Raw genomic sequence first — 24,155 nt, forward strand, 5'->3', positions numbered from 1 at the left:
CGTAACTAATTAAAGAGCAAGCATGACCAAGACATTAGTGTATATTCAGACAACGTATCCAAAAAAACAAACAAACTACTAGATTACTGTGAAACGTTTACTTTAATAGTTCTTTGTTTGGGAAAATAAAAGGGAGTCACGAGACACTTTTAATACACAATGTGTTCAGATTTGCACATAGAAAAAGGGTGGTTCTGATACTTGTGAGTGTGGAAGATCTTTCACACAAGAGAACATGATCCCTATGGTAGCAAAAAGAGCAGTAACAGTGCTGCTATATGTGACAGTTCTTCAAAGTGTGAAGGGTTTTCTGCTACACACCAATGATCGATGGATTGTGAGTGAAAGTGGGAAGAGGGTGAAGCTAGCATGTGTGAACTGGGTGTCCCATTTGGATGGTGCTGTTGCTGAGGGCTTAAATCGACAACCTTTGGATATGATTTCCAAGAGAATCAAGTCTATGGGATTCAACTGTGTGAGACTCACATGGCCACTTTTCTTGCTCACCAATCACTCTCTTGCTTCTCTCACTGTCAGAAACTCTTTCCAAAACCTTGCCCTTCTTCAATCCATCAATGCTGTTCAAGCCATCAACCCCTCCATCATTGATCTTCCCCTCATCAAAGCTTACCAGGTACTGCATTGTCAAGTTATAATGGTCTTCCTAGTTCATTGTGGTTACCATATTTGATTCACTTTAAACAGAAAACTTACTTTTTTTAGTGTTATTGCCAATCATGTACACATTTTAAATGCAAATAAAGAATAGTTCTTGCTAGTTTCTCTATCCATATAAGTTATCATACATTTATTTAGTGAAGAAACATTTCTATACTTGCACCATCCAAAGAAATGTCAAGGTTTTTAAAAGAAAAAAAATTATTTATATATATATATATATATATATGTTATATTTAATCAAGCAACTAATCTCTCTTCTTTGTCATAATGATGATTCATTAATTTCATCACCTAATTAGCTCTCAAATCAAGTCTCCTTGGTGGCAAAGTTAATAACTCTCTCAAATTGAATACAACTGCATTTAGTGGTTAGAACTTGGAATGATGATGCAGGTTTCTATGCAGTAACAGTAATTGTTATTAAAGTATCTGTCTGGAGCAGGAAGTGGTGAAAAGCTTAGGAGAAAATGATGTAATGGTGATTCTGGACAATCACGTGAGCCAACCAGGGTGGTGCTGTAGTAACACGGACGGCAATGGCTTCTTTGGGGACCAATATTTTGATCCTGACCTTTGGATTACGGGTCTTACCAATATGGCTACACTTTTCAGAGGGGTGAGTAATGTGGTAGGCATGAGCTTGAGAAATGAGTTACGAGGTCCCAAACAAAATGTCAACCAATGGTACAGGTAAATTGAAACGATCCCCAAGAACTTTGCATTAATTCTGTACTGTTGTTATACCAAATGCTGATGAGAGAGTGCTTAAAAAGTTCTGCATTAATTCTTAACTGGAAAATCTTAAAAAGATAAATAAAAGAGCTTCCTTTTTTCTTATTCTTTAATCACTAGCATTTGTCTTTATTGAAAAGTATCATTAATATATTTTTCATGTGATCTTCAGTGCACTGTTGTGAATGTGAATAAAATGTGTTTTTTTTAACCAGTACTATAGAAGATCTAGTTAACATATTCTTAGTGTAATTTCCAATTTGAATAATTGATTTTTTTTACTAAAAATATTATTATGGAACTTGCTAAAACTTTTATCCATGTTACATGTTTCTATTAAAAGCCATATCAATATTGAAGTAAAAAATACACTTTTGAGCCTAGACTATGTCCAGGTTAAATTAAAGTTGATAGAATATATATTATACTAAGTTGAATTGAATTTACATTTAATATAATCAAGTCAAAGTCATTTATCAAGTTATATATAAAAAAAGTCAAACTGATTCAATCAAATATATGTAAAATCGAATTGAGTTGAACTACTTTGGACTACGACTAGTCGAATGCATTTCAAATCGAGTTGAATAAGTTTTGTCGAGTCTAATCTAGTTGATTCAAGTGAAATTAAATTTGTATCAAATTCACTCGAATTGAGTCTAAGTCATACTAATTAAAGTTAAACTCACATTAGTTAGTGATATATAAAGGATGTATGAAAACCCTTTTTTCAAACATGTAGGTATTAAGTACAAACAAAGTTTCACATCAGATAAAAGAAGAAATAAACATAGGTTTATATACATATAAGATACCTTCATTGGTAAAAGGTCTTCTGAAGTGATACCAAAAGCAAATTTGTGAAAGCATAGTCCAAACGGACAATATCTTACCACTGTGGAGATGAGAGAATATCTTACTAATGTGAAGATCTATGTGTCTTAATGATTTAGTTTATCAAACTACCAAATTAATGTCAATGGTTTTGCGACCTTAATCCAAAAGTTTAGAGTAAAATATGTAATTTGTCAGCATCACGAAGTGATTAAACATCCTAACATGTTTGATCTTAATTGTGAGTTATTCATTTTCGTAAAATTTTTAAAATTTAAACAAATAGGTAAATTAATATTAGAAAATGCAAAAGTCAATAAAAGAACAACAAAAAAAAAGGGGATAATCGGGTGCGGTGAATGTAGAGTATGAATGGAAAAATAGATTATCAAATGGCAGATAAATGTGCTGTACGAAGAATAGGTCACAGTAGATTTAGCCCATTTTACCCTCCACATTAGCAATGAGTGTCATGTGGTGAATATCACATCATTGGCCAAATTGGAAATGATAATTTAAAAAAAAAAATAGAGATTACATTTTTCAATTCCTATACCAAAACTTTTAACGTCATACAAATGGAAACAAAAAGAGCAATATGTAAATAATGTAATGGAAATGAAAAAATAATACAGTTCTTAAATTATTATTATTATTATTAAAGTATTTATATTATTAGAATGGGAAAAAAATTGGTTCATTAACATTTGAATTCTGAATCAATTAACATTAATCTGGTTTCATTTATATAATTAGAGAAAAGAAATGTAGAAAACTAAATAGAATAAAGTTTAAATTTCACTGTATTTTATTACACTCTATTTTGTCTTTGATTGGAGATTAAACTTCAGACATTTTCATAGGTATATGCCAAAGGGAGCAGAAGCAGTGCATGCAGCAAATCCAGAAGTTCTTGTGATTCTTTCTGGTCTAAACTTTGACACTGACCTATCATTCATGAAAGAGGAAGCACTGAAACTGAGCTTCAATGGAAAACTGGTGTTGGAACTGCACTGGTACAGCTTCAGTGAGGGTAAAGCATGGGCCTCGGGGAATGCAAACCAAGTGTGTGGGGAAGTCACAGGAAATGTGATGAGAAGGGCAGGGTTCCTTTTGGGCCAAGGCTTCCCATTATTTGTCAGTGAGTTTGGGCTGGACTTGAGAGGCTCAGATGCCAATGACAATACCTACCTAAACTGCTTCATGGCATTTGCAGCCCAATTTGACTTGGATTGGGCCTTATGGACACTTGGTGGAAGTTACTACATAAGACAAGGAGTTGTTGGAATGAATGAGTATTATGGTATTCTCAATTCAGATTGGAGTGAGGTTAGAAACCCTAGTTTCTTGCAAAGGATCTCAGCTATTCAAATTCCTTTTCAAGGTATTACAACCAATCATAAAACAACACACCTTATTAAGAAGAAATGCCCATCTGCATGATTGTAACAAGTTTTCATAGCAGCATACTAGTGATTTATATTGTATTTCTCTTGATATTTCAGGGCCAGGTTTATCAGAAGCAAAACCATACAAAGTGATTTTTCACCCTTTGACAGGTCTTTGCATCATAAGAAAATCACTGGTTGAGGCGTTGAGGTTGGGACCTTGTTCTGATTCTGATCAATGGGAGTACACAGACCAAAGCACAATATCCATAAAGGGTACCTATTTCTGTTTACAAGCAGAGGGAGAAGGGAAGCAAGCAAAAATTGGGAATATATGCTCAGCTCCCAATTCAAGATGGGAAATTATCTCTGATTCAAAGATGCATCTATCAGCTCAAATCAATAACTCTTCTGGTGTGTGTCTTGATGTAGACACCAATAACATCATTGTCACCAACACTTGTAAATGTCTAACCAAAGATAACACTTGTGAACCTGCAAGCCAATGGTTTAAACTTGTTGACAGCACAAGGAATTAAGTCAGACTCAACTTTATATTTTCTTATTACGTTTAACCATTGAGTTCAAGTGCTCAACACAAAAGGTTGACCGTGTATTCTTTAGTTTGATCGATGTTGTGCACACATTCCTCTCCTTTGGCTTGTTCTTGTACTTTTCAGACGATGACATGCAAAAGATTCACTGAATGCACGATATCGTTTTACTGAATCAGATAAAATGTACAAATAAAATTTGATCAAGCTGTTTATTTACATTGGATTCAAGGGTACCACGAGAATGGATATACAATAATTCCATCGTGCTAAAAGATATTAGTGTGACATCACATGGAATGGAGATCCATGAGAAAATACAAAAACCATATACAAGAAGAAAAGTTGAAAATACAATCAAGATTCAAAGCAAAAGAATTGTTCAACGAGTAGTGGAACTGGCGCTGCACTCACAAGAAGAAGGATCAACAACAGTAACACGCCGAGCCTGATCTTGTGAACCAAGGCACTGTAAACATCACACGATGCAAGAAAGGATGGCGAAACGTTGGTGGCATCATAGGAACTGCATAGTTCAAACTTCACCTCACCGCAATGGCCTTGCAGCTTGTCCCTCTCAGCATCGACGCTGAACCACAAGTCCAAGTACGCAAAACCACACGATGATGCTTCAACAGCACCACCCCATTCATCAACTGTCAAGGAGACATTGTGAAACTTGGCCAGTAGTGTTGACGGTGGTGTGCCTTGTTGGAGAGAGAAACTGGAGAGTCTCTTTTGGCGGTGGAAGAGGGAGGCGTTGAAAGAATCGTAGTTGATGGTGCCACCTAAAGAGTTGGTGTTGTCGATGAAGAAACTCAGAGCCAAGTTGGCTGTGAAGTTGTTTTGGCGTGTTGTGGTTTTGAGAACGGAAATGGAGGTTGATTGAAGAGTGAAGGAAGAGGTGAGGGGAATGAAGAGCAAGGCTATTGAAAAGGTGATGAACAAGATCATCCATTCTCCAAGAAATGCAAAGAAAGTAGTGGCTGCAGTGTAGCTGCTTTTGGACGTGAAATCTTCAAGAGTGTAGTATAGATGCGACTCATTTTTGTCGTCGTCGTCCATTGTAGAAAGATTGGTACAAGAACCACAAGAGACCATAATTGCATACAAGTTCTCAAGATCAAAGATCAAGATATATGCACTAAACTCTTTGAAATATAACGAATTAGTATTCAAATATATCATCAGTGTTTTAAAATATCTCAAATGATATTTTAGAATTATTTTCTATTTTCTATTTTGTTTTGTTTACTTGTATAATATGACTTATAAATTCCTAATACATCTTTTTTTTTTTAATATTACAATGTGTTATATATATATATATATATATATATATATATATATATATATATATATATATATACATTGCAATGTGTGTTTCTGTAAAGAACTGGAATAAGAATAAATTGTTTCAAATTGGTGCCTCTTTATAATTCCATCAGTTTTTAGAAAGAAGAATTCACACCCAAGAATTATAGAATGGCTTGAATAATTATCACATGCCCGTATGTAGAGTGGGTCTCACTTAAAATATTATATTATAATATATATATATATATATATATATATATATATATATATATATATATATATATTATTAAATACGTTTTGACGAAATTTTAATGTCTCAAATTTTTTTACATTTTAGTCTTTAGCTTTTGAAAATTAATAAATATAATCTTTATTCTTCATCAGGATTAAATTTGTTTGATATATATATATATATATATATTAATACACACTTAGAGAGGGAAAAGAGCAAGAAAAAAAAAATATTTGCATTGGTATTCTCATTAATTTTAAGTTGCTATATTTCAATCTCATGTCTGTATTTCTCCCAAACTATTCCATGTTCCTATGGATGAAATTATTTACCTGTGTTATGTATGAGCATCCAACAATGCAATGTTCTTTCCATTTCTTGAAAGCTATATTTGATGAAAGATATTTTTGTTTCAAATGGAATAATATATATGATAAAAACAAAATTTTCAATTATTAAAAAAAAACCCTATAAATTGACTATATTGTTCTTACAATGTCAATTGAAGTCTATTATAAATAGAACATATGTCAATTATGTTAAGTTAACATCTTTTACTATAAAAGTTTTTTTTGTTAATGAACTCAAATCCATATATATTTAGATTCAAAATCAAGACTATTTATTAAATTGAAAACTTATTATGCTGTGTCTTTTTTTACGGTTGTAATTTTGTTTTTCCTTTACTAAAGAAATTCAAATATAATTTTTTTTATTAATTACAATTACGACATGTATTTTATTGTATTGTTATTTCATAGTTATTCTATTTATATATTGTTAATACTTAAATTTATTTCATATATAAGGTTAATAGTTGTAGATTTTCATAAAAGAATAAATATTTATTTGATTTGATTTATTTGAGTGTCTCATTTATATATACTGGTTTTTTATTTTTTTAATTTTATTAATCCCTCTTATTACAATGGTTCCTTCACAGTATACACCCAACATACAAATACAAAAATCATAGAATGGTAAAGATTTTTGGATTAAAAATATTCTTTACCTTCTCTTTTATCGTATGCTTTTCCTTTCCTCCATTGGAATCTCACATGAATGTGTGAGCAAGGGTATCATGTGACTGTATGTATTGCTTTATTCCACCAATATGACTTTTATATTTTGTCTGTTCCCTTTAATTTTGAATCATTCTATGAAGAACAAAAGATCTGTTATCTTTTTATGTTATGGGATATACAAAGTGTAGGATCCAAGAAAATTCCACTTGGCCTTTCCTTTATTTGTAAGATTCAATGACATTGATAAACAAAAGAAAATAAATACAGAAAGATAAATTCTATGCATATATATCAGAAATAATTAACTTTGCTTGGTTGCTCTACAGGCATATCCTTAGCTTGTGTGAGCCAAAAGGCCCTCATCTTTTCTTAGAGATATAATGAAGTTAAAAAGTACTATTTTCCAAGAAATTGAATGTAACTTAGGACACATAAGTGAATATCTATTTTTCACAAAATCTGAATTTAAAATTATTACTGAAAAAAAATTGTTGCAGATACATGTCTGAGTGAGGAAAAAAGAGAATGAAGTTGCATGTTTATGGAAGTGACTCAAAGCTAGCTTTGGCCATAATTAGAAATATAGAGTATGTTGAAGAAGGAGTGGGTGAAAAATTTTGAAGACAGACAAAAGAGAAGTACTTGTACCAAAAGAAAATTGTTTTATGACTTTTTTGGGAGTTAAAACTTACACATTAAGGCAAAGAAATAGATTTGAAATATTTGGAGATTTTGTCAGAGTAATCTTATATTATCTCCTTGTCTTTTAATAGTTTTATTTAATTTGATTTGACGTGTAATTCTTGCAAATTAGAGCACACGTGTGCATATATAGAAGTTTCTAGAACAGGATATAAATATAGAAGTTTCTGAGTGTTAAAAATTAAAAAAAAAGGAAGTAATTAACTTTTATGGTAATTCTCCATGGATTATGTGGGTCAGTTCCCAAATTTGTAAGAAGAAATATAAAGCCAATTGAGTATTTTAGTTGGTATTCCACACTTCATAATTTTTTAGCACTTTCTGCATGTCAATGATGAGGGATTGGTATGTATATATGTTGATTTGTCTTCTAAGCTTATGATATGTTCATTTATATAAATATTATGTGCATTTACCAGTAAATAAATTTGTTTTTTTTGTAAATTTTTTTTTATCAGTTGACAATTTTAATTATTTAAAGTTTAATGTTTATTATTGTTTTAGTTTTATACATTTGGTATAAATTTTTAACAAATTTGTGCATAAATATTAAATATTAAAAATTAAAATTAAAATATTATTTATTTTAAAAAATAGACATATAGAATGTATTATTTCTAATATTTTAATCAAATAAAAGTAAGATTATTAAAATTCTACACTATGATATTTTATATACTATACTGAAAGAAAATTTATGAAAATAAAAAAATCTTATGTAATAAGTCAAATACTAAATATTTTGTGAGATAGAGAACTTGGTCTGTATTAAAGAGAATGAATACCCGACTTTATTTGATGGAGATAATGTAGATTGTACTAAAATGAAACAGATCAACCCATCTTGTCATTTTTAACTTTAGAAACAAAATTATTTTAAGAAACTATGGAAATTATTTATTATACTTTGTAGTTATGTTTTAATTATTGATGTTCTTAATTTATTTTCCCCTTTTTTATCCACAATACTGATTATAAGGATTATAATAAAAAAATATTATATTAAATAATAGTATAAAATCGTAAATCACTAATAAAAAAATACATAAAATATAAAATAACATGGCATGGCATAAAAGTAAAATTTTCATATAATTTATTATAAAAATTAGTAAAATAGATATGTCTACTTTTGTTCACTTTTCTTTTATAACAACAAAAAATAATAAAATAATAATTATAAAAATAAGTATAAATAATTTTTAAAATTTGATTACAAATATATTTATTTCTTTTTGTAGATTATTTTTATTCATTTAATTTTAACAAAATTAAATTTATAAATGGTTAAATTTGAAAACCGTCACTTTGAATGGTAAAGATGAAAAAACAATTATGAGGAACTTTTTATATATAATAATACAGAAGTATAGATTATATAATCATATACATGTAAATCATAAATCTAAAATGAATTTTAACAATTTAAAAAGTAATTAAGGAGAAAATACAATTATCAGTGATAGCATATTATCTAGAAACTTCATAGAAGTGGATATATTTATATAAATATTATTTAATAAATTTTTTTAAAATTTGAGTTACTTTTTACGTATATAATTGATTGTCACAATTAGGATGACAACGGGTTAGGTTGGGTAGGGATAGNTAAAGACAATTGTTTTAGAAAAAAAAAAACTCATAATATTGAAAAGATAATAAAAAGAGATAGAAGTCAAATTTTCATGAACAGGTTATAAGAAACATATTATAAGAAAATGAGAGAATACCACTGTAATCAGAATCATTAAGTTTAAGTGTTAGGAACGTTTGCTAAGGAATTCTTTTCTTTTTACTATTAAAAATATACATTTCCATGAAATATTGTTTTTCAATAATGTTTTTTATATTCATATTCCTCGCAAAACTTTCCAACGGTCTAACTTTTTCTAATTAAAAAATAATAATCTCATACATCTATTCCGTATTTTTATTCATATCACGCACGCACATATTGAATAATCATAAGTACTAATTTTTTTAATAATCAAAAGTCGTTTAAAAATATATTTAGACTAACCATGCTATTTATACAAAGTATTAGCATGGAGAAATTGTTTGACCATTTTTATTGAAATCTTATCTCTTAATTACATTTTTTCTCATTTACAAGAAATATAAACCTTAAACCTTATTTATTAGTCTTACAAACATATTTATATATCAAATACATTCACGTATGAAATCATTTATTTATTATGTTAGAAGATGCACTTAAAACCGTTATTATTATTACAATAATATTTATAGATATATAATGTAATACAATTTTAAACTCATGAGATTCAATTAATTCTTCTCTTCTTCTAAACACACTGTAAATTCCTTAACTGAGATATGATAAACAAGTGACAACACAACAAAAGACAAGAGAAAAAGACATGATTGAATGCTTTAACTTAAAACACAACCACGTACGCCATTGATGTCTTAAACTCGAATTGGTTGACGACAGGTGTGGTTTCACTTTAGAACTATCAAACGATGGTTAGCATCGCTTTTGAAATCGAATATCTAATGAAGAAGGCAATTAAGAGATGGAATCTATTAGTCATTATTAAAAAGAGGATTAAGGAAGATTATTGAAAGAAGATACTCGTCGGTCTTTAGTCGCATTATTTAACCTTAGAACTTTCAATTTAGGATGCCCATGATGGGCACAACCTACCTTTGTCACTTTCCCTCCTTAAATATATATATTTTCACCAATAACTCTCCATGACGTTAATTTTGCACCACCCCACCATAATATATAATTAATTAAATAATCAAATTACGAATCTCGTGACTTAATTGTCATTAGCGGTTAAGCAATGCAATTATGATTTTTCTAGTACAACTTCTCCTCCTCTTTCGTTCACAAATTATCACTGTTGCCTTTAATGTTGCATATCTCTACAAAAGCAAAATATTAATGAGTTTTTTTTTAATTGCTATAATATAAAATATTTCTTAATGACTTATTTATACTGAAAACATGTTAATAGAATGCGCAAAAGAATATATAGATTATTCAATGATTGTATCACAATAGCAATCATCTAGGAAAGTTAACTTTGAATTAAAAATATTGAAAGTAATAAAACAATTTCAAATAAAAATATATAAATAAATAAAGCACAAGTCATAAAAACAGAAGAAGGGAAAAAGAAATCTTTCCTCTCTCTCTTTCGGCTTTATATAAAAAAAAAAGTCATTATAAATTTTTATTTACATTAATAAAATTATTGAAAGCTTAAATAAACAAGAGGTAAAGTGAGAGTAATAAAAAAAAGTGAGAGAAATGAATAAAAGTAAAGTAATATTCTTTTTGTTTCGGTAGTGAAGTCGATGTTAATTGTTTGGTGTGCTTAGCTTTTTACAAATTCCAAATTATCTTGTAATTCAAATTTTCACGTCTTCTCTCTTTTAGACTGTGTGGTGGAATTACTTGCAAAAGGTACTTCAATACTTAATTTAGTAGATGATGGTTCGGTAAATAGAGTTAACTCTTGATAATGCAATATATGCAATCACCTATCATCTTACTTTAAACATGTATTTATAAATTTTTGAGTGAGTTTTTAATTAGCATTGACCTAATTACGATCAAATAACTAATAAATATACTTTACCTATAAACATATAAATTTGTAAATTTGATTATTACTAGAAAAATTATCAATCGATCAATATGCACCTTTAATTATAATAATCGTCCAATTTTCATGTGTACATGCACCTTTAATTATAATAATCGTCCAATTTTCATGTGTACTATTTAGGATGTTGAGATTGACCACTTAATCAACAACTTACCGAATAGTCTTAGAGAACTATTAGTAATTGATATTATAACTAATCGTGGATTTAAAAAAATGAGTATAAAAACCTAAAGCACGAAATCTTGTTATCGTAGCATTTGGATGATTAAAAAAATATTTGTTTAGTACTATAGTTGTACCAAAATTAGAGAAACATGTAAGATGGGCTTGGAAGTGATGTTAATGTAGCTATTCAGTTGCGGAAAGGTTATGATGTTTGCTTTCACCTATTGAGTTACTTATGGTTTTCAAATACTCTTATGATTCGTGCTTCCATCTTAATGCTAAGAACGGCACTTAATGTAATGATGAAGAAAGACACTAAGTTACTTACGATTGTCTCCCAATGATCAAGAAAGAAAACAGTTCAGAAAAGCACACGACACCAACAACAGATGCTAATCTAATAACTAATTCAAATTCTTTACGATCTCAATTCCCATTTATCTTACTTCCACTAATTGCATCTAAAATAATCATCAATTATACAACTAATTATCCTTACTAGGGGATTTATTTATTAAGAATGGTTACTTAATATTATTTATTTAAACTAGTTTTTAAGGAAATCTATAAATTTTAAAAATATATTTTATTAAAGAGGAAAATATATGTTTACTTATTATTTAGATTTAGAAAATTAATATTGATATATTATAAAATAGAAAGTTATTCCATATATAACATATTTTTTTTATATCTCTCTTATCTTCAAAAATTCAAAAAATCTCGTAAATGGTATCAAGAATCATCATTGTTCCAACACATGTACATGGAAGAAAATTTTTCGTAAATTTTCACTCTTTAATGATGAAAGTTTTGATCCATAGAGGATCAAAATGCAAATTTGTCTATATGGGTTAGATTTATGAGAAGTTGGGAAGGAAGATGATGATTTTTATTGCTTGAAAATCCAACCATATAGTCCAAATCAAAACACAAAAAAAGAACATAAAGAAGATAAAGGCAAAATCATGCATGTTTGGAGATGTTTCACAGAATAAGAGTTGAGAATAAAAAACAACTTGTTATGAAAAATACATAACATCTTCAAATTATTTAAAGTTCACATTAAAGACAAATTTTTGCTTTGTATTTGATGAAGGGAGAATTAGTTATAAATGAAGAGAATATAAAGGAATAATCAAAATCAAAAAAAGATATTTATTTCTTGAAAAAATTTGATGTCCAAGTGAAGAAAGTGAATGAACCTATAATTTAACATTCATCAAAGATCCAATATAGAATCCACAATAGACATAAAAGATAAGATCATGATAGAAGAAGAAATACAATAAAAAATTATCAAATTGAACGTGAAATACGAGAAAAATATAATTATAAACACAAAAAAATAAATAATAAAGTAAAAAGAATCAAATTTAAATATCTAAAATTAAATAAACAAATAAATATTAATTAACGAAAAATGTTAAAAATATTTCTCTATTTAAATTAGTTTTACAAAAATCTTTCGGATTGAAATATTGTTAATATTTAATTTGTTTTTGTAAAATAAATAAAATAAAATAAAATAATACAGTTTTTCATATAATATATATCGTATGTTCAGAATATAACATTATTAACCTCAAAATAATTAAAAACAATGAGACAAATCTACTATAATAAATTACACGGTCTTTCAATTATAATCCATATTTTAATAAATTATTGAATAATAAATATTTATATTTGTAAGTTTCTTTAAAGTAACTGAGAATAGATAACATAACATAAATAATTTATATTTATGTTGCTTCATACATATAGTACATAACATACAAATTAAAAAAGGAAAAGAAAGTAAACTTATAGGTTAAACATTGAAACACTAGAAAATTCCTTACTTCGAATCTAGTTTATTATGATCTCAAATGTGGCAAAAAGAACCTCTTATATGCAATCAATACATGAAAAGGAAACTTGAAATATATAAAAAAAAAACAAAAAAACAAAAAAACATTATAACTTTCATAATTAATTTGCACTTTATTAATGTATTAGTCAAACTCTCTTATTAGAAATGATGAAAATCAACTCTAAAAAATTAAAATCTTAAAAAGACGGATAAGAAGAAAACAAATTAGAGAAATATATTTACAAAAACAAATTTGCTCTTATTTTTTTAAAACGTTGATTAAAAAATCAAATGATTGTTTAACATTAAATAATTTTGTATATTATAACTAAATTTGGTAGAAATTGAAATATTTTATTTAAATAAAAAATAAATTTCATAAATTTTAATTCTCTTATGAAAAAAAATATTTAAAAATAAAAATAGCTTAAAATAATATTAGTTCAATTTTAATACATTTGATTTTCTTATCTGAGAATTTTATCATTTAAAATAGAAATGTAATGAGAGAAGCCACATAAATTTGAGTAATAAAGAAATAATTATATCAAAGATAAACTTGTATAATTAAAATCGTGGACCATGTGTACAGTGTAATTAAAAAGCATAAAAACAAAATTAATTATAAAAAAATTAGAGCGGTGAATAGGGATAAGCAAGCAGTGGTTATGGAAGAAGCAATAGCAGTGTGATATCCACGGTGGCCGAAACAATGATTATATTATTGGTCCACAAAAGGTGTTTCTGTACCTCAATCAATTATCATCAAAAACATATGATTCCTTCAAAAAGTTACACTATATATATCATTCCTTTGCTTTCACATATCAATTATCCTCTTTTTTAATTATTCAGCAGAAATTAAACATTCAGATTTAGGTTCCATATATACGTGTTATTCAACCAATTACAAGTTTTCCTTGACAAATTATGTGTATTTTAATGATGAAACTGTTTTTGTTAAATTAACTTTAATTAAAATTGTGTTGAAGTTATATAATATATTTGAATCTTTTTATTATTGAAATAAATTTTCATTTAACAGGAAAAAGAATCTCTAAAATTACTTCAAAGGTAAAATCAATTTCCTAACATAAAATCAAACATATAAATATCTATCTACCATGAATTATGAATTTTATAAAAGGAAAGAGTGAAATATTTAGTATGGTAAACCAACCCACAAGTTCAAATGCATGGTGAATTAAATAAGACAAAGAAAATTGAAAAGTAATTGTTCTCAAACTACTATAATTGATTTTATCGGTTTAGAAGAGTGTTTTCTACCTGTTATTTTAGATATTGTAATTGCAATTTTACAATTTGAATACTAATTTTAATTAATATATAAAAAGATAAAGTTGTAAATTATTTGATTAAAAACATTTATTTTTTCAACTAGTTACAGTATGAGTACGAACAATGTCAGTATATATCATAGCCTAGTCTCTCCCAGTACGGTGTGGTTCGAGGACGAACCAAGCGGAAGGTGGTGGGCATGTGACACCCGGGCACTGACGAGGGCGGGAAGTGATCGCTGATGTAAGAGGCACGAAGTGCAAGAGGCACGAAGTGCAAGGGCACGCACAAACAAGGAGCGGCTCCTGGTAGGCTTCCAGTGGAAGGGACACATGGATGAATCGAACATACACCGGAATGAGAGGGATCTAGAGACTGTATAGGTATGAGACTAACACTTGAAGGATAGCTTAAAGGGATTGATTCAGCTACTCATATCACAAAAATGTATTTGCTTTTCGGTAGCCTAACCCATAAAAACTCCATGGTTAAGTTATACACACACATATAGATATATATATATATATATATAGATATATATATATAGATATATATATATATATATATATATATATATCTATATATAGATATATATATATATATCTATATATATATATATATATATCTTATAATATCTATATCTATATATATATATATATATATATATATCGTACTATCATGTATTTTTCTTGAAGTATAGAATTTTTGAGGTCGAAAATTTTTTGTTGTTGGAGAGAATGTAAGACCCATGAAAAATATTTACCTTAATAGTAAAATTTTTATTACTAGTAGTAATAGATTTCTTTGTGAATGGAAAATATAATTAATAAGTTTATGTAAGAATAAAATGTGGAAAGCTAAATAACAAATTTTGGTAGCTTATATGGTAGAAAATTGTGGTGATTTCAAGAACATGGGTTCAAACTCTTTTCTACCTTTTTGTTTTAAAAAAAAATTAAAATAATGATAGTGGATAAACACACCACGTTTGAAGTCATTATTGAGGTATCAGATATGTCAAGTGGTGATTAAAATATTAATATATTAAAATAATAAATAACATTAAAAAAATTGTTAAATAGTAAAATTTTTGGACTATAAATAGCCATGAGAGGGGAGGTTATTCTGCACAAAGAGAGGAAGAATCAAGTGAGAAATCTTGAGAAATAGAGAAGAAAGAGTTAGGAAGAAATTTTTAGTTGCAAGAAGCGTAGAAGCTTTGGAGGGTTTTCGGGGAAACAAATTCTGAGCAAGAGATTAAGTCTGCAATAGAGGTAGGGGAACTAACCTTTCTAAGCTTTTATATTATGATTTAGTATTGTTTTATTACTATTCATGTCTTGAAATTTTGTGTGAATATTGTTAATGAAAAACATATGTGCTTGTTATATATCTATCTATATTGAATTTTCGTGTTAATATTATATGTTGTTGTTTTGAATCTATAAATAAGAAATTTGTTAAAACTAGTTGAGGAACACTTTGGCTAAGGAAAGACTTGGTACTTAAGTTGTCCATTGTGACGCACCTCTCTTTCCTAGAAGTCTACTTGACAAGTTTTTAACTTAAATCTTGTTGAACAGATTATGTACTGTTAAATTATTATGCAATATATCTTGTTGGAATCAAAATTTCTGATGAATTCATGTTATTGTGGTAGATATGGAATTATGAATTATTATTGTGATGGTAGGATAGAGGAATCTTAAAAACCGGAGTTGGTACATCCCTCATCATAGAGCAGCCCTGGTCAAATCCAGTAAGTTGTGACTAGTCATATGTATTGGCGTTTATGGTGAGTTTGATTCGTCAAACATTTGATTTTTCTCCGGTGACCATTTATGGTGATATTTTAGTATTGTTAATTTATTTTGTGTTATATTCATTTTGTATGATTTCTGTGATGATTGTATTTTATTATATTGGATTTGAATTTATGCATCTGAACATGATATGAGTATTATGGGGAGATTTTGTACTGGTATAATATGAGTTGAGGAATATGAGCATGGTATGAGTCTCATGGAGAGATTCTGTAATGATATGGTATTTGTGTATATGTTGATGTTGAGGGTCCTATTGTTAGAGGTTATCCTGATACTCTAATAATCATCCAGTCTCAAGTATAGAAGGATTAATTATGTGGTGAGATGGGCAGGAGGTCCTGGTCTATGTGCCGATTTTGGACATAGTGTTGAGGACTAACCTTGTGGATGGTATGGAGTATTTTGGAAGTGTATTTGTAAGAAGAAGTAGAAATCATCACAAGTACATAACCTCCCATGACCGCTCATCAACGTATCATCCGAATGAGTGTCTATTGGGTATTGTGGAATGAGTGTCTATTGAGTATTGTGGGATGAATGTCTATTGGGTCTTGTGGAATGAGTGTCTATTGAGTATTGTAGGATAAGTGTCTATTGGATATTGTGGGATGAGTGTGTATTGGGTATTGTGGGATGAATGTCTATTAGGGATTGTAGTATGATGGGATGAGTATCTATGGAGCGATTGTTGTATGATGGTACGAGGGTGTCTGACATAATTATTATGAGGTTTGTTGAGTTTATCAAAGTAATTATGCATGTTTTATAAATGATTTGTTGCATGTTAGCTCACCCTACTTGTTTGTGTTTGTGTATGTGCGATGATCGTATAATTCGTTGTACGGGAGCAGATGAAGGAATGTCATCTGATTCAGTGCCAATGAAGAAAGAGATAGAAGAATAAATTAGAAAAATTCGAGTTATATTTATGAGTTTGTAGTTCAAATATGAGTTTAAAACATATATATATATATATATATATATATATATATATATATATATATATATATATATATATATATATATACTAAAATATCAAACCTAGAGAGACAACTCATGTAAGCTTTATCACCTTAGCATTATTCTTACTAACATGTTATTTCCAACAATTGAACTATTTAAAAAAAAATGTTTTAAGATACATTTATATAATAAAGAAAATTCATAACATTGACGTTCTTACTAATCTATTACTAGTCTAAGATGGATGGAGGGAGACTGACGCAAGGAGCAAAATCACACAACAATATTATCCTTCACGAAAATCACAAGTAGTTACCAATGGGGCTTGAATTGAAAGTAACTTCATTGTTATACCTTAAAATGACGCATTATAATTACAAAATGGGCCACCCGACCTAACTCGACTAGACCCACCATGGACTGATCACTTAGTGAGTCAACCTAAAATGACTCACTTATTGAGCCGAAAAAGTTTGAATCCAGCTTGGTTCACCACAGGTTGGTGGGTTAAATGGGTTGACTCAGTGACTCACTTAATAAACATTTTTTTCAATTCCATAAAAAATAACAATTTTTTTTCTAATTCAAATCTAAATAAATTTCAACTAACACGATTTTAAATTTCATAGACAATTCAAAATAAAAAAAAACATATAATACAATCTAACTACAATCGAAGTCATTTTAAATTCCAATTATAAAAAAAAATATGCACAAAAAGCAAAATTAGGTGGGTTGGCGAGCCACTCGGCTCACCACAAGTTTAACCCGGGTGAGTCAGGTCAGGTTCAACATTGGTCCATATCAAAATTGGTCCATATCAAAATTTCAATTTCTTTTTCAACCCAATCTGGCCTGAACCTGTGGTGGGTCAGGTTAGCTCACGAATTTTAACCCATTTTGACCGCACTAATTACAAGTCAACAAACTACATTCACACATCAAATAAGAGGCAAAGTATATTTGCTTCCCCGTTTGAAGCATTTGGTAATGTATGTTTGGATATCATCAAACTTGTAGCCCTCATAAATGAATTAAGGGTCTATATAAACCTATATACATCATTCAATCCCGTATTGCTACTCAGACCAAACATATACCTAAACACAAAACATTTATTAGATATAAGTAACTATATAAATCAAGTAAATATAAAGAACAGTTTAAAGGCTTAAAATTCATAACCGAATATGGGTAATATTCAATTACCGTTTCCCCGACGCAAACTCTAAGACATCTTGCTTATGCAAGTACAATGAGATGTTAATGTCTCTCCCAAATACACCAGAATCCATTGTATCTGGTATGGTTCATCGCTTATGACGTCAATAAGTTGGTGTAATGCACTAAGAGGATCATCCACATATAGAGGAATTTTCTTGGGTTTAGGACTTTCCTCTTAATGCGACTGCTAGTACATGAAAAAAAAAATTAAATATGAATATAAATATCATGTAAACTTAAAAATTGGGTAGTGTATGATGGGTTTGAGAGTCCATACCGGGGGATCAAAAATAGAACCAACCAAATCTTTAGGCAAGGCGAGGAAAGATTGAAATGCATGTGCCATAGTATATAACTCATTTATTGGAACAAGAACTGAAGCATCTAGTACGAGAATTTCTTATATCGTGACCTTAACCTCATTATTTGATAGCTTCATACCATGAAGAATTATGGTTGTCTCAAATATTGTTCGAAAGGCCACTGGTGTCCTCCCTATATCATCCAAAACATATAGCTAACATGAAGGAGTTTCCTCCATGTCATCCTCTAGTAGGAGTGGAGCTTAACAACTTTGATTTTCGCTTTTACTTGTTAGAGTCAATAATAATGTTATTTTATTAAACAATTATTCAGCTTATAACTTAGCATGAAATGATTGTTAATTTGACCCGTAGGAGACACAAGAGGTTATGGTGGAGGAGATACTTGTAAATGGATGCCATAACTATCGAATTTTTTTTGGAACTGACACATAACCCTTTCAATCACCTTCTTGGTGACTTCATCATATAGTTACGCTCTGAACTTTTAGTCATTTGTTGTTTTAATCTTTTTTCATACTCAGCACTGTGTGTTCATGAAAACTAATGAGAGAAGGTTCCAAAATATTATTGAATGTCATGTAACAAATCCAGGGAGTTCAAGCAGTCCAATTAAATTAGCAAGAATGCCATGACGAACTTTTAGAGTAAAAGTATCATGGGAGTTCTGCTCAACCAAGAAGTCATGTAATATAAAAAAAGAAATTTAACATCTAATATGTATAAAATCATATTATTGTTTAAGGAAAAGTTAAATCTTACAAATTTTTAGAGATTTGTTGTGCGGTGTTAGAAGTGTAGGAGCCCGATGATTGTAGACGGACTAACTTCCACTTTTCGTGTCGAGATAGTGGTGAAGGAGGTTGGGACAATCACCCTCAGAAGGTGGGGTTCTAGCTTTTGCCTTTTCCTTCTTGATATTTCCCTCAAGTTTTTTATACCCACCATGAGACAATAAGTATGAGGTTTTATTTGGAAAACTTATTCCTTGGACTTTTGTCCTCTTTTCCTACAACCACTAGTGTAGTAAAGGGAAACGACAACGGTTATTTTCGGTTATACGCAGCGGTTCCGCAACCGAGACATATACAAGCGAGACAAAAAGTTTAGGCTTTTTGCCTTGGTTTTGAACCGAGGCGAAAAGGGTTGGATTTTCCCTCGGTTCAAATCCAAAACCGAGGCAATAGAGGGGTGTGTGCTTTTGCCTCGGTTCAAATCCAACCGAGGCAATAGAGGGTTTTTTTTTTACAACACGTTTAACTATGATAGTGCAACCTCCAAGCAGAACCGCCCAAACCGAAAGCCTCCTATATCAACTCAACCCTTCCAAGAAGATCAATCATGCAAATGTAATGCATTATACTGTTTCATCCAGTGTCTAAGACATCAAACACTTTGCTTTCTTTTTATGTAAGAATCATATAACCACATTTACAAGCGTAAACTAGCTAAAGTAAAAAGCAACAAAAGAAAAAGTAGGTAAAAATTACAGTCTAACTCAAATACAATGTGACCAATTCAGTGAATCATCAACACTCATTGTTCAGGCAAACAAACATAACTGACAGTTACATTGCAGAGCAAAGCAAAGCAACTCGGTCGGTCGGTCCACGACCTCCAACTCGGTCGGTCCCCCAAAACCGCGAGCAAAGCAAAGCAACTCAGTCGGTCGGTCGGTCGGCCTCCAACACGGCTCTCCCCGACGAAATTCTCCCCAAAACTAAACTCACTAATCTGCTTGAAATTCTCAGGAAGTCCTCTAACCACACCCAAAACCTCATCTCCAGCTGCGCCCTCCTTCAATTTCAAGAAGCTGACACGAAGCGCCGAGCCCGGCGGCGGAACGAGGTTGCTTAGGCCATCAGCGACCCAATCAACAGCCATGATGTCGTCGGGGAGCACGTTTTCCTTGATGATGGTGACGAATAAAAAGAAGATCAACTCTTCATCAACCCATTTAGAAACAGGGAACAAGTAGAAACTCCATTCAGAAACCCAGAAAATAAAAAAAAAAATAAAACCTATTTGATTGTCGCGCCCTTGCACCCTTGAGCCCTTGCGCCTCCGTTGCAAAAACAATAACGGCCACCGCGCCTTTGCACCTCTGTCGCATCTCCGTCGCGTCTTTAATGATCCCTCCAGGTTGGTTGTTCGCGCGAGACGAAGAACCCTAGGCTGGGTTGGAAGCACGAAGAACCCTCTCGGCGACGACGACGCGGATTCAAACAGGGAAGAAGGGTTCCTGTGTCGAACAGAGAAGAGGAAGAGGATAAACACCCCCTTTCGTGACGCAGAACAGAGAAGAGGAAGAGGATTATATTTTGGTTCAAGAAAAAAAAACAAGGGTTGAACCCTTAATTTGGGTTATCTGATACAAGCCAACTTGAAATCAGAAAAAAAAATAAAACCTGTTTGTGTTGTGGAGGAAGAAGAAAGCTCGTGGAGGAGGAAGAAGAAAACCCTCTTCACTCGAGGAGGAAGAAAAAGCATTGTTCTCGTGAGAAGATTTTATTGGTAGGGTAGGCTTTTATGCCTCGGTTGACTAGGAAACCGAGGTAGTAAGCCAGTTTTGAAAAAGGCGTCAGGTGCACTTTCTGACTTTGCAGAAAGGACATGTGCTCTCAGCAGGGTTATATGCCTCGGTTGTTTTCTTAACCGAGGTAATATACCCCTTACGCTTCAGTTCCCCTTGAACCGAGTCATATAAAAATCGAAGTGTATATAACGCCTTAATAATCTCTTTTTTACTAGTGCTTTATGCCTCGGTTGCTGACTTAACCGAGGCAGTATACCTATCACGCTTAGGTTCCTTTTGAACTGAGGCATATAACTTTCCTAAAACTACGAAAATGTCACCGCACTTTTATACGCTTCGGTTTCAGTAAAACCGAAGAAACCGAAGCGTATACAGTGCGTTAAAAAAGCTTTTTTTTACTAGTGAACATAACAAATTCATTTTAAGCATCAGTTCAACCTGTACACAATTATCAATGCAAAAATGAATGATTTAAAGTAAACTTACCTTTCATATTTCAAATGTACAAATCTCAACAAATTGATGTCAAGTCTTTTCATTAATTGTCTCGTATATGAGATATGAATTTTCATTCTTTTTAGATCCAAAGATATATTTTACATTAATTTATTTTAAAACCATGAAATTTCTTAGGGTTGATGATAGATATTTATTTTTAACCGTCGCCACATTTGGAATATCAAATGTCATATGCAATAAATAAAATGAACATCAACAATATTTAAAAAATTATCAATATAATCAAACTATAAATTCAATAACATTAACTAATTTACAATAAATCATGTCATATTATTTTCTGATAAGCTTTAGATATATGATCGAAAGATAAAGTAAGGATGCATATTTTGTCACGTGTCAATACTCCTAAATAGCTTCTAAAGATGTTCACATAAGGATCGATAGTCACATTAGTGATGATGTCAATAATAACATGTATCCTTTCATCACTAGCTCATCTCATTAAGAGTTGTTTCAATCTAGTGGCATCTCTGGTTGGTCTCATAGTGACACTTTTAAAATTTTTATGAACTTATAAACTCTGAATTTCATAGAATACGAAAAATATAGAACATAAATATTTTAGTTTAGAGTTATAAATTTGCATAAATTTCAAAATTGTCACTATATTTTTATATGTCTTAGTTCTCTGAAAATAAAAACATATAAGACAATGTTAAAAAATAAAATTGTACTATTATTTCCTATTTTTGTTATAAATTGAATATAAATTTGTTTTTATTATCAAACTACATCAAATTTTATACCATCATACAAATTAATAAAAACTTTACAATTACTTTTTATAAATTTAATAATAACTTTTTATTTCAATAGTTATTATGATATTTGTTTTTTCTTTGTTATATTTTTAATTTTTATTATATAAAAAATAGGACGAACATGCATGCATCCCCTTATTTCTAATAGTATTAATACTAGTATATAACAACAAATTTAGCCGTTGTATTTTAATTTTAAAATTATATTATTTAAAATTTTAAAACAATTTAATTAGTAATTTGATTGATTTTGGTTTATATATTTTTTTTAATTGAGTCTTTATACTTTTAAAAAAAGTTAGTAGGACTCAATTTAATAAAATAAATATAAGAATCCAAACGAATTAAAAAGGATAAATGAGGGGACCAAATTACTGCCTTTAAAATAATAGTAAGTATAACAACAATTTTATTATAATTTATAGTCTCTAAATTTGAAGGTGAAATTTTTGTTTATATTTTAAATTTGATACATTTTAATCTAAAATTTAAAAATAAATAAATATATTTTTTTAATTTAATAGTTTGTATTAAATGATATTTCAAATTAATATAAAAAAAATTAAAACAATTGAATTATAAAGACTATATCATTTTTAAAATTTGAAAACCAAAACACTATTAAAATTTGGAATAAACACGAATTCTAATTTTCCATTAAATAAATACTAAGAAATTATTTAACTTTATTGTTTTTTAAAAAATAAACATTTTAATAAATAAAATAACAAAAATAGAAACAAAGGAAATAATGTAGCCTATAACATACATATGCCCTAAGAAAAAAAAAAAACCCAAATCCTAACAAGTTCCAAATATGCGGTTGCACGCCATTGGACCACATAGGTACTGAGGTAGTTGTTCGCTTGGCTCATTCATAAGCTTACAAATTGTGGGACTCACACCGTCACCACGCTTCAATGTCATAATCTCAATCCCAAACTCTACTAAAACTCCGCAACTACACCTATTCTATATTCATTGGAAATAAAAGTAAAAATATACTATAAGTCTTATTTTTCAAATATGGTTTTACAAGATTAAATTAGCTTTAACAATACAACATCAAAGTTTATTTTACTGAAATTTATTAAATATACCATATGTTATTATAACACGTACGATTAGGTTTATCAAGAATGAGGTTTATCGAGAAATACAAACATCAATGAGATATGAATCCAATCATATAAGGGATTAACACCACTTTCTACCAAAAATTTTAAGATATAATGAGTGTCTTTACATTTATATGTTACTCCACTTTTTCATTTCTATCCAATATGAAACTTAGACTTATAATTGTGAATTCTAAACAAAAACATTCTTATAAGAATATACATAGTGTTGAAAAAAATAGTCATATTTAAAAATTGAATATAAACATGAAATCCTTGGGAAGACAAAAGAAAAAGTCCAAATGCAACAAGTATTGTATGAGTAAATCCTGGCTCTCAGACGACGTTCTTCTTTTTCTTGTTTTGAAAACCATTAACGTAGTAGATATATATGCAACCTAATTAGTGTCACCAGCACTACTAAGTATACACAAGGTTGTCTTGAAGTCCTTGT

At 29.7% G+C, this 24,155-nt stretch overlaps 1 protein-coding gene across 1 annotated transcript; it reads left to right on the forward strand.

The window, feature by feature from the left end:
- The first annotated feature begins 178 nt into the window (after nucleotides 1-178).
- Nucleotides 179-4,317, forward strand: LOC124826529 (glycosyl hydrolase 5 family protein-like). The gene is made up of 4 exons (XM_088110122.1): nucleotides 179-634; nucleotides 1,124-1,371; nucleotides 3,111-3,631; nucleotides 3,753-4,317. Exons 1-4 carry the CDS (start codon nucleotides 236-238, stop codon nucleotides 4,172-4,174), a joined length of 1,590 nt encoding a protein of 529 aa, XP_087966248.1. The 5' UTR covers nucleotides 179-235; the 3' UTR covers nucleotides 4,175-4,317.
- The last annotated feature ends 19,838 nt before the right edge of the window (nucleotides 4,318-24,155 follow it).

This window comes from Vigna umbellata, chromosome 3, assembly GCF_029865625.1.
Source record: "Vigna umbellata cultivar VRB3 chromosome 3, Vumbellata_1.0, whole genome shotgun sequence".
NCBI classification, from domain to species: domain Eukaryota; kingdom Viridiplantae; phylum Streptophyta; class Magnoliopsida; order Fabales; family Fabaceae; genus Vigna; species Vigna umbellata.

What these genes read in the sequence shown, in the direction of transcription:
- LOC124826529 (XM_088110122.1), top strand. Translation starts at nt 236, where the DNA reads ATGATCCCTATGGTAGCAAAAAGAGCAGTAACAGTGCTGCTATATGTG. An exon ending in CCCTCATCAAAGCTTACCAG is followed by an intron (nt 635 to 1,123) that starts GTACTGCATTGT and finishes TGTCTGGAGCAG; the next exon opens with GAAGTGGTGAAAAGCTTAGG. An exon ending in AATGTCAACCAATGGTACAG is followed by an intron (nt 1,372 to 3,110) that starts GTAAATTGAAAC and finishes ACATTTTCATAG; the next exon opens with GTATATGCCAAAGGGAGCAG.